The sequence below is a fragment of the Pongo pygmaeus genome, chromosome 11 (genome assembly GCF_028885625.2).
Source record: "Pongo pygmaeus isolate AG05252 chromosome 11, NHGRI_mPonPyg2-v2.0_pri, whole genome shotgun sequence".
Taxonomy (NCBI): Eukaryota; Metazoa; Chordata; class Mammalia; order Primates; family Hominidae; genus Pongo; species Pongo pygmaeus.
Genome location: NC_072384.2, coordinates 61,986,187 through 62,001,179, shown reverse-complemented (window position 1 = coordinate 62,001,179; position 14,993 = coordinate 61,986,187). Strand labels below are relative to the sequence as shown.

At 34.9% G+C, this 14,993-nt stretch overlaps 1 protein-coding gene across 4 annotated transcripts in view; it reads left to right on the top strand.

Moving 5' to 3' along the window:
• KCNH7 (potassium voltage-gated channel subfamily H member 7) overlaps positions 1–14,993 on the top strand; it is a 494,352-nt gene that overhangs the window by 338,706 nt on the left and 140,653 nt on the right. For all 4 annotated transcript variants that reach the window (XM_063648257.1, XM_054477433.2, XM_054477432.2 and 1 more), the window contains one exon: positions 3,285–3,499. In XM_063648257.1, coding sequence (XP_063504327.1) covers positions 3,285–3,499 — 215 coding nt within the window. The remainder of the gene's footprint in view (positions 1–3,284; positions 3,500–14,993) is intronic.

Below are 14,993 nucleotides of genomic sequence, written 5' to 3'. Positions count from 1 at the left end.
TAAGTACATGAGAAAATATTCCATACAGGTACCAGATAAAATGGTACAGCAGGAGTATAGATGGGCAGCATAATCAAAACCACCATTGGAGTCAAGAATTATATCAGACTTATTTATACATGAATTTTAAAAATGGGAAGTAACTAAAATTTAATTATGATTAATATACCAATATAAACTGAAGAGAAAATAAGGAAGTATAGTATTCTTATAAATGAGCTAGCTCTTGCTTTTAATAGTAGTGTCAAAATGATACCTTCCGTGATATAATGCAATAGTAGTGAATTGCACAGAAGAAAGAAATCCCACTAGATTTCAGGGCATATATTCATCCTCTAATACATAAAAAAAGATCGTGCAAACATGCTTTGTTATGTAATGAGAAATTGAAGATGGAATGGAAAATGAAATGGCAATTGAGACATTATAGAGAAGTTGTGGCAGATCTCCAGGGAGTTTTGAGAATGAGACTGAAAACTAACAGCCAACCCAAAGACAAATAAATAATTACAAGTGTTTCATTTTTAAGAGATAGGTTCCATTTCATAATATCATATTATTTTACATATATAGGAGGATATTTATATAAAATATTTTTGAAGGAAATTTTATTAGTGTGATTTTGGTAATTCTCTGAAAATTTGATAATATTTGGTTCCAACACTGATAAAGAAGACTCAAATCTCTTAGCTTACATATTTGCAAATAACAAACCCAAACACAGATTGTAATCTAAACTCTGAAATTTTCTATTGGCTACTCAAATGTCACGAGGAGTGTAGCTCTAAGTGGCATAATTTTCCAAAATGGTGAACAATTTCTGATAAAGTTCTGAATAAAACAATATATATTCTTACCTCTACATGGAAATTGTAGCTCTGGAAATTTCAATTTATATTAAAATCATGTAAAAAGCACGTTGTGGTGTTTATATGTGAAACAGGTAGTTTTAAAGCTCAGTTCATGAATAAACAGGCTTTTCACCTGCATGAATGGCCTTGAGGCATGTAAGGCAATTCTTTAAGGCAGGAGAATTGTGACATTGAAATTCTTTCATAATTGTGACAACAAAAAATGCCCCCACAAATCTCCCCTAGAGTGAAATACTACCATAGTTGAAATCACATGCTTATGTAAGTGTAGCCAATTCAGTGGCGTTTATTGGAACTGGTCACAAGGGCAATTAAAGTAGATTAACAGTGTCTTTCTGTCTATTAACATTGTAGAATCTGTGATGACATCGATGATCTGTGAATTTAGCCAAATTTTAAATAACTCTGTGGACAATTTGCTACGGAAATGCATCAGAGAGAAGGATGATACAGAAAGAGAGTGGAAAGATGAGCTTAAGAGTTTTTAATACAATTTAACTATATATTTGATCTCTGTTATCTATAATCTCTTAATAGTATCCCTGTTAGTTAAATAACCTAAGGAGTGAAAATATGACATTAGAGTTGGGGAAAAGACAATATCTAAGAAATCTGAAATCCTAGCATAATTTACAAATTGTAAATATTAAGATATAAAACCTAGAACTCAACTATAGAATGCTGCAGAAAGGGAAACACTATCCTGGTATGCATTACAATAAAATAAATTAGTGATGTGGGCTGGAGACTTCCAAAATGACCTGAAGAATGGAGTTTCTGTCAGAGAACTATCTGAAGGCTAGATGAATTTGTTGCCACTATTGGCTCTTATTTCTATCTTTGTATGAATAGTAAAGAGGGTTAGGTTCTATATGCAAATGAGAACATGAGGCAATAAATTCCTGGAGAGCTCATGACATTTTTCTTCTAGATGGACTTGGTCATCGTCATGGATAAGACTCAGGGAGTCAACAGAAATGCAACTCAAGAAACATAGTATTTGTTAAATACATGAAAGTTTATTAAGATTACTTCAAACTTTTATAATAAACAAGGGTAAACTTTTATGAACAAGTATAGTGTGATTTTCCCCCACAGTGACTATGAACAAAATGATGAGCATTGATTTCTTAGTATTATATCTGACCTAAGTTGATTGATTGTTGTCCAAAATACAAAATCTTTAAGTCTAATTTTAAAGTGTTTATACCTTGCTTGATGCTTAGAGTACATTTTGACCCCGAAAATGTGTTCACTTCATTATGAACAGGGAAAAAAATGACAGAAGGCAACCATGCTGCCTAACAAGTTTATTAATGCAATTTGTGTGTTTTAACCACTTCCTGGGGCACAAAAACAGGGAGCTTACAATTTTTATAAAATTCTCCCTGTTGTTAATTTTTAAGAGCTAAATAACAGTGTATGTAATATTGCTCATTATACAAGATACTTCTCAGAGAATTTCCTGATTCTCCATAAGCAACAGACAACAGATTCATCCCAAAAGGAGATATAGCTGGTCAGTCTACTCCCTCAACAAAGAAACCAGGAGTCTTGCCACCTTGCCAAGTTATCTTTGTAGGAAAGATTTCGAGAAGTGGCTAGGTACTATCAATCCCAGACATGCCCTATTACCTAGCTGTGGTCACTTCTATTGTAAGTTACGTTTGCCAGAGCATTCTTCTTATGTGGTTTTTATAGCACTCTTTTTTTTCTCAGAAAGTGGTCAAGACTTAAACATAAGTGAAAGAAAAAAAAGGATCTAAAAATCCCACATATGATCCGAGAGTTTTCAATAGAGTACACACATTCACACAAAAATGGCCTTTTACCCTCTGCAGTTTTATTGGTAATTCCTTCATCTGGGTTTAACTCTTTCAGAAGCTCTGTGGAGCATCTCATATAGGTAGTGGAAACATATGAAGAGCCTAGATGGCTTGTCACTCCTCAGTGACACAGAGAGGAGAGTAACACAAATTGAAGCAGGGTAAACAATCCATTTGGAAATTTCATAGCCAATATGACTTTAACCATAGGTAAGTCCTTCTTAAATAATCCTCAAATTACAAAATGAAATTTATAAGAAACTTTAAAGGTAGAATTTGACCAATAACAGAGAGTGTAGTTTTTTCTTTTATTCTAGCTTTTAATGAAAGAAACTAATTAACAGCTAAATCTGCCATTTGCTCTCTGGGTACACACTTAGAACCCAGTCTTATTCTCAGATACTCACATGCCATTCCATGTGGCCCAAGGTGACCCTAAGCCCTGTGTCCAGGTATAAGCTGGCTGCATTCAGTCACACTCAAATCAGGATCATATTGCTCAGGAATCATTAGCAGGGTATTCAGAACTGTCTCTTTCTTCTATATCTTCTTATATTACTCTTACAAATACTTCCCATTTTTTTAGGCCCTTTTAATCATATCAAGTCAAGCCTCCTGGGATCCACATCAGATTCAAACCTCAACAAATACAGCACCATTAACAAGATTCCACAGCTCACTCTGAATTTTTCAGAGGTCAAAACTGAGAAAAAGAATTCATCGCCTCCTTCTTCAGATAAAACCATTATTGCACCCAAAGTTAAAGATCGAACACACAATGTGACCGAAAAAGTGACCCAGGTAGGACACAATTTTCTTATCAATTTCAACTTTTTTAGAGGTTTGCTTCTGCACCATAAAACATATTCTTTTTCTTATAAATGACTATCAGTAGAGGTAAGACATTTATTTGTACTCCTATTTATCTTGAGATGTTGGGTAACTCTCTAATATAACAGATTAATAAAGCTGTATACTATGATTTTATATATTACAAGACTAAACAAAAATGGGCTAACATGGCATGGTTGCTCCCACTTTCGTAGAGGTGGTTAACCTGCTATTCGTCATGTTTGGACACTTATTGTTTGGCTGCCAACTCTCACATTATTAAAACATGGTTTTTAATATAATGGATGTGTCTATTGAAGCTTTAGGGGACTAATTAGGATTTGCTCTGAACTGTGGTATCCTTTTGCACTTACTCTACTAAATAGAGTCATATGTAAGTCAGTTAACTTAGGGAAAAGAGTTGTCTGAGATGATGAGAAGTCAGTGGAACACCACATTTTATTGGAACAATATCTTATTATTTTCAAATAAATACTGCAACTTGAACTAGGATAAAAAGCTAGCAGGTGTACTGCTTCAGAGAGTAGATAAAAATGATTTCTACTTATTATATCAATATACCAACCTAAGCAGTACGTGGCTTTTGCTTACAATGCACTTACATTGTTGGGAATTCATGACTTTAAAATTTGTCAAGCAAGCAGTTCTTTTACGAACAATTTACTCAGTATATTTGCTTAGCAAATCTTTGCATAAACTCTCTATAATATAAAGCCAAGCTTGCCCCCATTCTTCATCCCAAGCATTGAAGTTTTTGAATTAATGAAGTTTTTCTGTAATTGTAATCACTACAAACCACACTATAGTACTGTTTCCAGATAACCTCTTATGTGTGAGCTGAAATAGCTATGAAAAGACCATGAGCAAGTTATAAATAAACCTGTGCAGTCTATATTTATTTGAGATGAGAAATTATACATGCCATTCTTGAGAGCATTTTTTCTATATATTTTAATATTTATATAGTGAAGAGGCTTTCTTTTCTTGGCATTTCACTTTTCTTATATTTAGTAAAATGGGTAAATGAACAGTTTACTGTTACACACATTGTATTGATGTCATTTTGATAGCTTTGTATTTTCCTTTCAATTGTTTTTACTTTAAAAGTTTTATTATTTATAGATTCCTACCATTATATGAATATATAGGAATCAAGAGACTTAAAAGGAGACATAAGAAAAGTTGGAAATATTAGGATCAGGACCCTGCAAGTGCATAAGGGAATAAAATTTAAAGAGAAGCACAGCATGGCAGTGGGGACTGTGGCGAACTGTGGAGTGCAGGCCCCGTCTAAAGCAGACAGCTGATATGCAGCTCTAGCTAACTGGTTAGGCAGAAATGCTTGACCAATTAATGAATGCTTGCAAATCTTTCCATTTTAAAAGAGAAGCTGGAAGTGCAGAATTGAAGATAACCTCTTTATTTCTTAAAGTTGACAAATTAAAAAATGCCTTGAACTCTTTTTTAGGCTGAACAAAACACATCTTAAGGCCTGTGCGCAGCCACGTGTGATCTCAGCAGTCTTTCATGTGCTTGGTCCACCACAGAGGCCACCCTATGCTGCCATGTTCAGCAGATCCACTGTGCCAGGAGAACGTGATGCACACAGAGATCTGAGAAGCACCTGCTCTGGGGGCTTTCTCAGATAGTGGGACAGGAAACATATATATAAATATCAATAATAAAATGCATGGTAATAAAGAATATTAGGGAGAAAGTTATTCTACTATAAGGGAAGAATTTGCAGGGAAGAAAAAGAGACAGGATTAAACATTTAAGCCAGATCTAGAAGGTCACGTCAAACTGTGTAGTCAGTAAATTTTAAGAGCATAAATCAGAGTCAAACTGGATTGTGTTTTATTTCAGCCATTTATTGTAGGCCATGAATGCAAGTGGCATTTATTGTGTGACATTAAGGCAAATTTCAGGATTGGGAAAAGTTACTTCTCAGAGTTGATATAAGAATTAAATAGAAATGTGGAAAGTGTCCATCCTAGTACTACGTACCATAACAAGAAATGTCAGGTCATTATTATGTTTATTAATATTCTTCTATGATCCCCCAACTCTCCTCACCATCTCTGCAGGATCTCTTTATCTCTACATCATGAGGGCCTTAGTAGAACACCTGGCAGAATGGAGTTCATCAAATGTTTGCTGAATAAATGAGTGCATAAATGGATGGAAGAGTTAGCCAAGGGAGAGGATAAGAATTCCAGGTAGAAAAAATACAAGAACAAAGTTATGAAAGCATTAAAGTCCATATGACTTTTTAGAACTAGTGGTTTTCTGAGCCTGCGAGAGGCTAGTCTGGAAAATTTACCTTCAAAATAACACTTTTCTACCTTTTCACATAAGTGCCATGCAGGTTTGAGTAAAATGCAACAGTTTCCATCAAAAGCTTTGCCCTTTTTTTTTGGTCTCACACTTTATCTTTAAAAGCCCTGTGACTTTCAAATTTAGCTTTGTAATATAGAAATATTTGTTTTAACATTTAAAAATGTTTTAAAATATTATTATAGACCTAATGTTTGTGTCCCCACCAAAATTTATATGTTGAAACATAATCACCACCATGATGGCATTTGGAGGTGGGACCTTTCAGAATAGGTCATGAGTGTGGAGCTCTCATAAATGGGATTAGTGTCCTTGTAAAAGAGGCCCCAGAGAGCTCTTTGGCTCCCTTCTGCACTGTGAGGTTGCAATGAAAAGACGGAGATTATTTATGAACAAGGAAGCAAGCCCTCACCTGGCATTAAATGGGCTGGCAACTTGATCTTGGACTTCACAGCCGCCATAACTGTGGACAATACATTTCTCTTGTTTGTAAGCTACCCAGTTGATGAGTATTTTATTTTAGCAGCCCAAATGGACTAAGATGACTACTTACCACTGAGTGAATCTGTGGTAAGTGTGGTAAGTGTGGTAAGTGAATCTGAGGCCCACAGAAAGACCCCAGAGTTTTCCTAAAGCTTCTTATGCTTCCCACAAATTGTGGAGTATCCCCCTCCCACTCTCCAAAGTACCCCAACTGGAGAGGTATGATACAGGCAAAAGCCTTTTTCAAACTGCTGGAAGATCAGAATTTGATCATATTTTATAAAAGTTCTCTTTTTTTTTTTACAGTGTAAACAATACAATGAATGGGAGGAAATTCTGGAGTCAGGTGAAACACTTAAGTTGCAATGGTCCTTGCTAGAAATAATAAGGGATTGAATAAAGGCTGAGACCAGAAACTGGGAAAAAAAGCCATCAGTAGGAATGCTTTATCTTCTTTGTAGGGGCCCCTTTTAGCTCTTAGTGACAAACCTTCCAATTGTCCACATGTCAAACCAAACAATGTAGAGATCAAATATTAAGAACTTCCTCCTGCAGGCATAGCCTCTGGAAATTTTATTTAAGCACTTGAAAGCAGAGCTCTTCAATAACTCATTTATAGGATTACATACTTCATTTTGTGTTTGTGAAGTTTCCTAATTGCAGCTATCTTTGAAATTTCCATATTCACTACTTTTAACATTAGTTGTCCTCTAGTGACCAAAAACAACTTGGTAATAACCAAAAGACTTTACTTGTCTTTTTATTTTCTTTTTAAGGCCCGCATGGAGATTCTGTTTGTCAGGAAATTTTCAACATGTTTGCTGTAGGCAGCCAGCAGTATTTCCTTAATCCAATGTTCTTTCTTATTTTATTCACATAATAGATTTGTAGGATATTTCTTTCTTCAAAAGAAGTCAAGATTTTGCTTATAGATTATTCAACAATAAATTTTAAACACTCTACAGTGCACAAACAATAGAGCAGTCATCAAGAGAAAAAGGCATAGATGAAAAGAATAATCGCTGCTCCTGTTGTTCTGTCTCACCACTTGGATCTTATCTCTATTACATGTTAAATTAGAATTAGGCAATTAGTTATTTGCCTCCTCAGTTAGAGTCACCTTCTTCAACGTAGGGACTATGTGGTCATTCATTCATTCATTCGTTGGTCATTCATGTATTTGTTTATTCATTCAAAAGCATGTATTGACATGTATTATATATAATATATAATATATACATTATATACTATATACTATATATTACATATTATGTGTACACATAATATACATATTATGTGTACACATAATATACATATTATGTGTACACATAATATACATATTGTGTGTATACATAATATATATATTGTGTGTATACATAATATACATATTATGTGTGTATACATAATATGTTATATATTATATGTGCCAAATATAATACATATATACATAGTATGTGTATATATAACATACATATTATATATTATATTGTATATAACATATAATGTATATCATATATGTATTGTATATAACATATAATGTATATCATATATGTATTGTATATAACATATAATGTATATCAATATGTATATTATATATAATGTATAATATATATCCATATATAATGTATAAACACACACAGTGCTAGGTTCTGGGAATTCAGAGTTAAAAGGCAAATCTCTGCCTTTGAGTCTTGAAGGAGGTAGACAAGTACAGTACATTGGCTTTACAGTGCAATGTAAAGTATTTTTCTATGGGTAAACACTGTGTGTGCAGATGGTGCTGAGAGAGGAAACCTTGCCTACATTGGGAGTTTGGGATAGTGTTTGGGGAATATAAACCATTAAGTGAGTTTTGAAGGTGAGAAGTTTCCAAAATAAGGAATAAAAATCTGGAGTGAAACACATGTGGGAATCTCTAGGTACCAAAGAATGAATGCAGCATGAGGTGTTTGTATGACCAGTGCCTAGTATAATTATATGACACATAGTAGCATCTTAAAAGATTCAAAAATGAACCACTGAGGGTATTGGGTGGGATTAAGCAAGAGTAAGTCTGCAGTCAAAAATCTCCAAAGCAAATGCCTTCCTTCTGAAATCTTTTGTTAGGCAAGACTTCAGTTCTTGCTGTTATTTTGGATCCATAGACCTCTTTTGGCCTTATTGGTCTCCTGGAATACATCATGTCATATTTCATTTTGCCATATTTCATCTCACCTTCTTTATTTATTTGGAAAAAAGAGAAAACAATTCTCAGAAGATGTGTGTGTTTTTTTTCCTTCACTACAGTCCAGCCAGTAAAGGCTGATAAGCAGTAGTGTACATCTCAGGGAGGCAAGCCCTTGGCTGGCCATTTCTACCAAATTCCAATGGAGTGGCGGAGAGTAAACAATGAATTGTAAGAAAATTTGGGCGGAGAACAAAGGTAAGGTCTCCTTTTACCAAGCAATTGCACTTCTCAATTGAAGATCAAATTATTGGCTATATTTGCCCACTTTTAAATAAAAGTGAACCACTTTTGCACTATTCTAAGATTTTGTTATTCCTGAGTCTAGTTTAGTTCAAATGTTGTGCCAATTTTTAGGATGAAACATATTATTTTGTTGCCATGTTCAGCTTTGACAAGTTTTGTATTAGACCACTCTCCCTGGATAAGTATGAGTATCCGAATAGTTAAAGAAGATGGTACTGTGGATTTCAAATCTTTATTGGCCATTGTATCAGTCAATACTGTAACAGAATGCAAGTAACAGAAATCTAACTCAAACCACTTTAAGCAAAAAAATGAAAGGAAGAGGGGAAGTTTATTGGGCCATATTACTGAAAGGTACAGAGAAAGATCTGCTTTGGGGTGAGCTATATACATTTTTGTGTAACTGGTGACATTCTCTCCCTTGCTTCTGTGTTGACTGCACTCCCCACCTAATAGCAGAAAGTTCCTCATACTCTCCTGTCTCACCTAATGCTCACAGTTAGTAATTTGGGGAGAAGGACCTTCTTTCTTCCAGTGTCCATATTATTCCCAGAAAAAGAAGACTCTTATTGACCATCTTGGGCCATGTGATCATCCTTGTGGAGGAAAAAGTATGGCCCCTTGACTGACAGTCACACCAGAAAAATGCAGAGGGAGAAGCAAGCCTGTGAAGCAGGAGAATCAAACAGCAGTGGCCCATTGCAGAGATGAAGATAGGAATTCAAATTAACAGCATTAACCACACACACGTGCACACCCCCACCCTCCCCCCCCCAACACACACAGAGTCCACATTGGGCGGTGGGTAGATTCTAGAAACACAGAAATATAAAACCTAGTATAGATACTCAAGACATTATAAATTACTTGGAGAAACACTACATAACAGTATATAGCATTTACACATGCTAATTTAATAAATGCTACAAGGCCATATTATGAAAGTAACGATAGTTTACATTTCTTATGTACTTACTTTTACAACATTTACTTACATTTACAACTTAGTATTCATTGTACTATGACCAAATAGTTCTATAAGTTGGCCTTTATTATGGAAGAGGAATATCTGGTGAATTCAGTGGAAACCCATTTTGAGATAATCAGGAAATAAGATGTATGAAGGGACCTTAATGAGCCAGAAGGTATTAATCTGTGGAACAGAAGATGAGAAAAAATTTACTATTAGTCCACAAGTATAATTTTCCTGTAGCTTTACTAAGGAAAGTACTCAAGAAAATTAGTTCAGATTTAATCACAAAATAACTTAGGTCACAAGAAAGAAATTTCTGAATATTAAAAAAGCCATATAATTTTTAAGTCTATGCAGACTTTAGAGCCATAATAGATTCCCAACATTTAGGATTCATGTAAGTATATTATTGGCATGAAAATAGAATTATGGTAACTTTCATGATTTCTGACATTGATCGAGCATTTAATATGTGCCAGGCTCAGTGGTAAATGGTTTAGTGGATTCTCAATTTTAATCTATATGACAGCACTGTGAGATTGTGCGGTTATTGTCATCTGCATTTCTTAGAGAAGAAATTAAGCTTGGAGAGTGGAAGCAACTTGCTTAGGTCATATAGTAAATGATGGACATAGCCTTCAAACTGAGGTAATTTGATTCCAAAAGTGAAGTTCTCATTCTCTAAAATATATCCTCTTTATGATTCTGTTCTGTTTCCCCATTTGTCCCCTAAATCTCCTCAGGAGTTACTGTGGCAGTTGGACATACTTGTAACATTTGACTGTGACACCAAGTGTCCTAATCTGAATGGTTAGTTAACTCTTCAAAAAGCCTACAAAGCTATCATTGCCATGGAGGTTCATTTCCAGCACAGTCTCTCGTTTAAATTTATATACCATCTACTTTATGCTGATTTCAGATTAGAATAGTGGGATGGGGGTTTTTGTTGGTTGTATGCTGCACAGTTACAGAAAAAGCAAAACCACCCTGATATTACTGACTGAAAGAAGAACTGAAAGATTATGGCCTTTTACTTATATTGAACTTTGTTCATTATGAACAGGTTCATTATCTCTTCATTGTGACTCAGTGTTTCTCAATTTATACTTATTTTTGACATAAATCCAAAACAAGTATTTGTGATTTAGTACTTCTTTAGGTATGCAGGCTGATTTGTAATGAAGAAATTTTAATGAAGAAATAACATAGACTTTATCTTATTAGCTAATGTTTAAAATCATTTGTCATCTCAGGCTTAAGAGTACAAAGTTTCTCCCATCCAAGTACTAACCAGGACCAACCCTGTTGCATTTCTGAGATCAGATGAGATCGCATGTACTCAGGGTGGTATGGCCATAGATATTAGTACAAAATATCTTAACATGTTCTGTAGTTTCCTTCAAATTGGATAAATTCAGTCCTGAATTTCTTCAGTGATAGGATTTGAAGAGTCTTTCAGATACAACAACAAACTAAAAGTGGTTTTATGTATGGCAGTACTTTTCAAAAGGCAAATTTTCAACAATTATTTGTATAAAGACTCATTGATTCTTCACTCTTGAAATTACTAAAAACAAAATTCACAATACTGGTGCAGGATTTTTTGCTCCTTAGCTCAGTTAGGTCTGGGTTCTTGCCTCATGGCCAGGAAAAAGTAGGCACATGGATACTCAAAGACTGAGTGGAGCAGATTTTTTTAAGCAAAAGGAAAGCTCTCAGCAAAGAAAGAGGGGTTCTGAAAGTGGGTTCCCGGTTTCCCCCCTTTTCAGTTGAACACAAAGGCTTCTATATACAAAAGCTGACGGGGCTGGGTTCCGTATTTGTATAAGGCATGAATTCCAGGTGGCTCCCCTCCATCCCCCCAGTGCACATGCGGGCCCTTAGTCCACTGCAGGCATGCTTAAGAGAACTGTGTAAGTTCTCTCATCTGCCCAAAACATCTGGTGTAAGCACTTGTGGGGCTGGTCAGAGGTTCTCTGGGGACACTTTCCTTACTGTCTGCCTAAAGAAAGCTAACTCCTTTCATTCCCTTCTTCAGGAGTGGAGACCCCCAATGGCTGTTGGGGAAAGTAGACAATCACCATTCTAAACCGCTTCCTGCTGACAGGGAGTTCTGTTTTGGGAAAGTGGCAGTTAGGGCTCCTCCTGAGGTCTGTTAAAGGGTCCGTGGAAGAATGGCACATCCATGCATGGTTTCATTTGCATCGCCATTTGAAGTTTAATGGCCTTTTAGCGAGAAGCAGCAATTTGGGTTATCAGAAGCTGTATATCAAAATGAATCAAGGGGGTAAGGACAGCTCCACAATCCCAAGATTGCCAACATGCCCAGATAACTGGTGGCTACAGTTATCCCTGCTAAGATTTGGATGCATGGGGCTTGGCTTTTGTTGACTCCCTTGGTCTTATTTTCCCAAACAAAAAAACCTCCAGGATTTGCAGGATATTTGCCCAGAATTAAAATATTGATCCAGATTTTTACGTTATCTATCCCTTTTCTCTCTTCTGAGCTGCAGCTGGATATCACTGGTTGGTTCACAGGAATAAGCAGGATTAGTCTAAAATGTTGGCAAAAACTTGAAAACAACTGATGAGATTAGAATTGAATCACAAGTGTATGTTAAGTTTTGAAACAATTTTTCTCTCTCCAGTCCTCATTTTTGTCAAAAACAAATCATGATAGGACTGAGTTCTTTGTAAAATAAACTTAAGTCTTATACTTGGCTTGATTATCTGCATAAAGTACAGCAAGAATAGTTATATTTAACATAGGCTTTTAAATTGGCTTTAATAGAACTCTGTTCTACAAAGAATCTCAGATAAGACCTTTTAAAGCCTCGCGCAGCCATGGATTTGTACTCTGAAATACCTATGAGTTAGGCAAATTCCTCTCTTCTTGAGGTCCCCAGAACATAGGGCTCCTGGGCCTGTTAGAAAGTGACATTCTTTACTCACCACAGGTTAGGAACCTTGTACGGGGACTGTTTAGACAAGGTATGAGGCCAAAGTTCCTAAGGAGATTTAACTGGTTCTGCAGGTCAAGCTTGATTCCTTAAAGGGAAGCACATCCTTCCAGTCAAAACCTTGGTAAAACAACCAGTTTCTCCAATTGTGACCTGTTGCAAAAAGAAAAGGGATTCTTACTGCACTGATGCAAATAAATATATTGCCATAAGTTAAGAATACTCACAAATAGTTTCCAAATTCTGGAGAAGCCAGGCAGAAAGAAACAAATATGCTCAAAATTTTGTTCACAGGAGTATAGCTTACTCAATTATTAAAGGCTCTAAATAGTTCAAAATAAATTTCCTTGACTCTGAAAAACAAAACAAGGATCAGCAACATTTTAAGTAAAAAGTTAAATGATTAATTCAGTTTTCTATTAGTTCAGTCCATTCAGTTAACTCTTGTTCTGCTTGATATTCATGAGCATTTCAGCAATTCATGAGTCCCATATGTTTCCCTCTATTCCAATGTCACAATCTCCAAAGATATCAGAAACTTGTGTTTCAGAGCTCCTGTCCAAGTCCTATATCTGATTATAAACCATTTTTTAGAAAGGATCAAAGCAAGACAATGATTGTCTGTGAATGACAAAATACCCAGTATAGTTACAGTCAAAAACATGATTGACAAAGAAATTTGGTTATTTCCGTAGTTTACAATAGTTAACATAATAACCTTTATTATGATTGATAGCACATACTCAGACATTAGAATTTTAGACATCCCATACAATTTTGGAACATATGCATTTATTGTTCACTAAAATATAACCTAAAGAAGATAAAACATCACTTTCAAAATAACTAAAAATGTCAAATAATCCTGTTTACCTATCTTTTGGATGCTCCAGGGGCCCTCTCTAGCATCTAAAAGTTAGGGGTCAGGAAAGACAACATTGAAACTGAAGTTTGATTTTGTGAAGCCTACCAAACAGGATAAAGGTTCACAACACTTGATATTATGAAATAGAATTCCAGATTACCCTAGGTTATTTATTTAGCCAAAATGATGACTCAAAAATTTTAAGAAAGGCCAAAAACCTCTCATTATCCTTTACTATTACATGAAAATCTTGTTCAAGAGACAGAAAGCCAAATTTTACTCTTGCATTAGTCTACTATTAATATCAACCCCAATTTTTAAATGAAACCTTAAACATAATTCTATCTCATCTTAACCAGTTTGACTATGTGGTGAGATTCTTGTAAACCTTTTATAACCCTTTACAAATCTTTGTTAAAGAACAGATCAATACCTTAAGAAAACCTTGTTGTGCTTTTATTTCATTACTCAATTTATGGAAAAACTATATAATACCTTTTTGAAGTTAGTCAATATGTTCACACACAGAATTTCTTTTGCAAGATTCTTTTTTACAAATCTTCCACCATTTGTTTAAACCTTCAGCTTTATCTTTTCTATTTCAAAACTATTCTCTAACCCTAAGCAAAAATTTACATTCTCATGCCTTCTTATAATCTTTTACTAAAAACGCATTTTACTTTCCTTACATAGCTTGTATATAAATCTATTTTCAATAGTCTCAATTACATGTTATGATGGCAACTCTTAGCAATTTTTAATTTTAGTGTAAAACCTGGTAAGTTATTTTAATTATGTACTAGGCACAGATAAGTTCTGACTCCAGCATAGTTAGGGACGTGGTTAATTCCATATGTCCCTAGGCCTTATCAAATTGCAAAGCAGGCAAGTTGAGCAGTTCTCAAAGGCCAAAGAAGCAGCTTATAACCTTGAAACATTTAGCAAACCTAGTATCTGACCTGCATACTTTAGACCACATATTTACATTTTGAAGACATTTGTATTTTACCAATAATCTTTAAGACTTTTATTCCTCAAAAATTAAAGTCACATGAACTAAAAGGCATTATAGCCTTTATTTTTCCTTCAAAAAATATTTGATCTAAGTGCTTATTTTTCTTTAAGCCAATTAGTTAGAGCTCTATTTCTATATAACCATCACACATCTAACACATATATGATTACACAGACAGAAGAAGATCCAATAGTTGTAAGATTTTTCATTTGTCTATCTCCTAATTGGAATTATTGGACTCAGGGTATAGCTCTCCAAGAAGCAGGGCTAGGAAAACATGTAGTTTCCAGGGCCAAAAAACAGGCATACCTAGAAGACAAAAACAAATTTTGAGATGGAT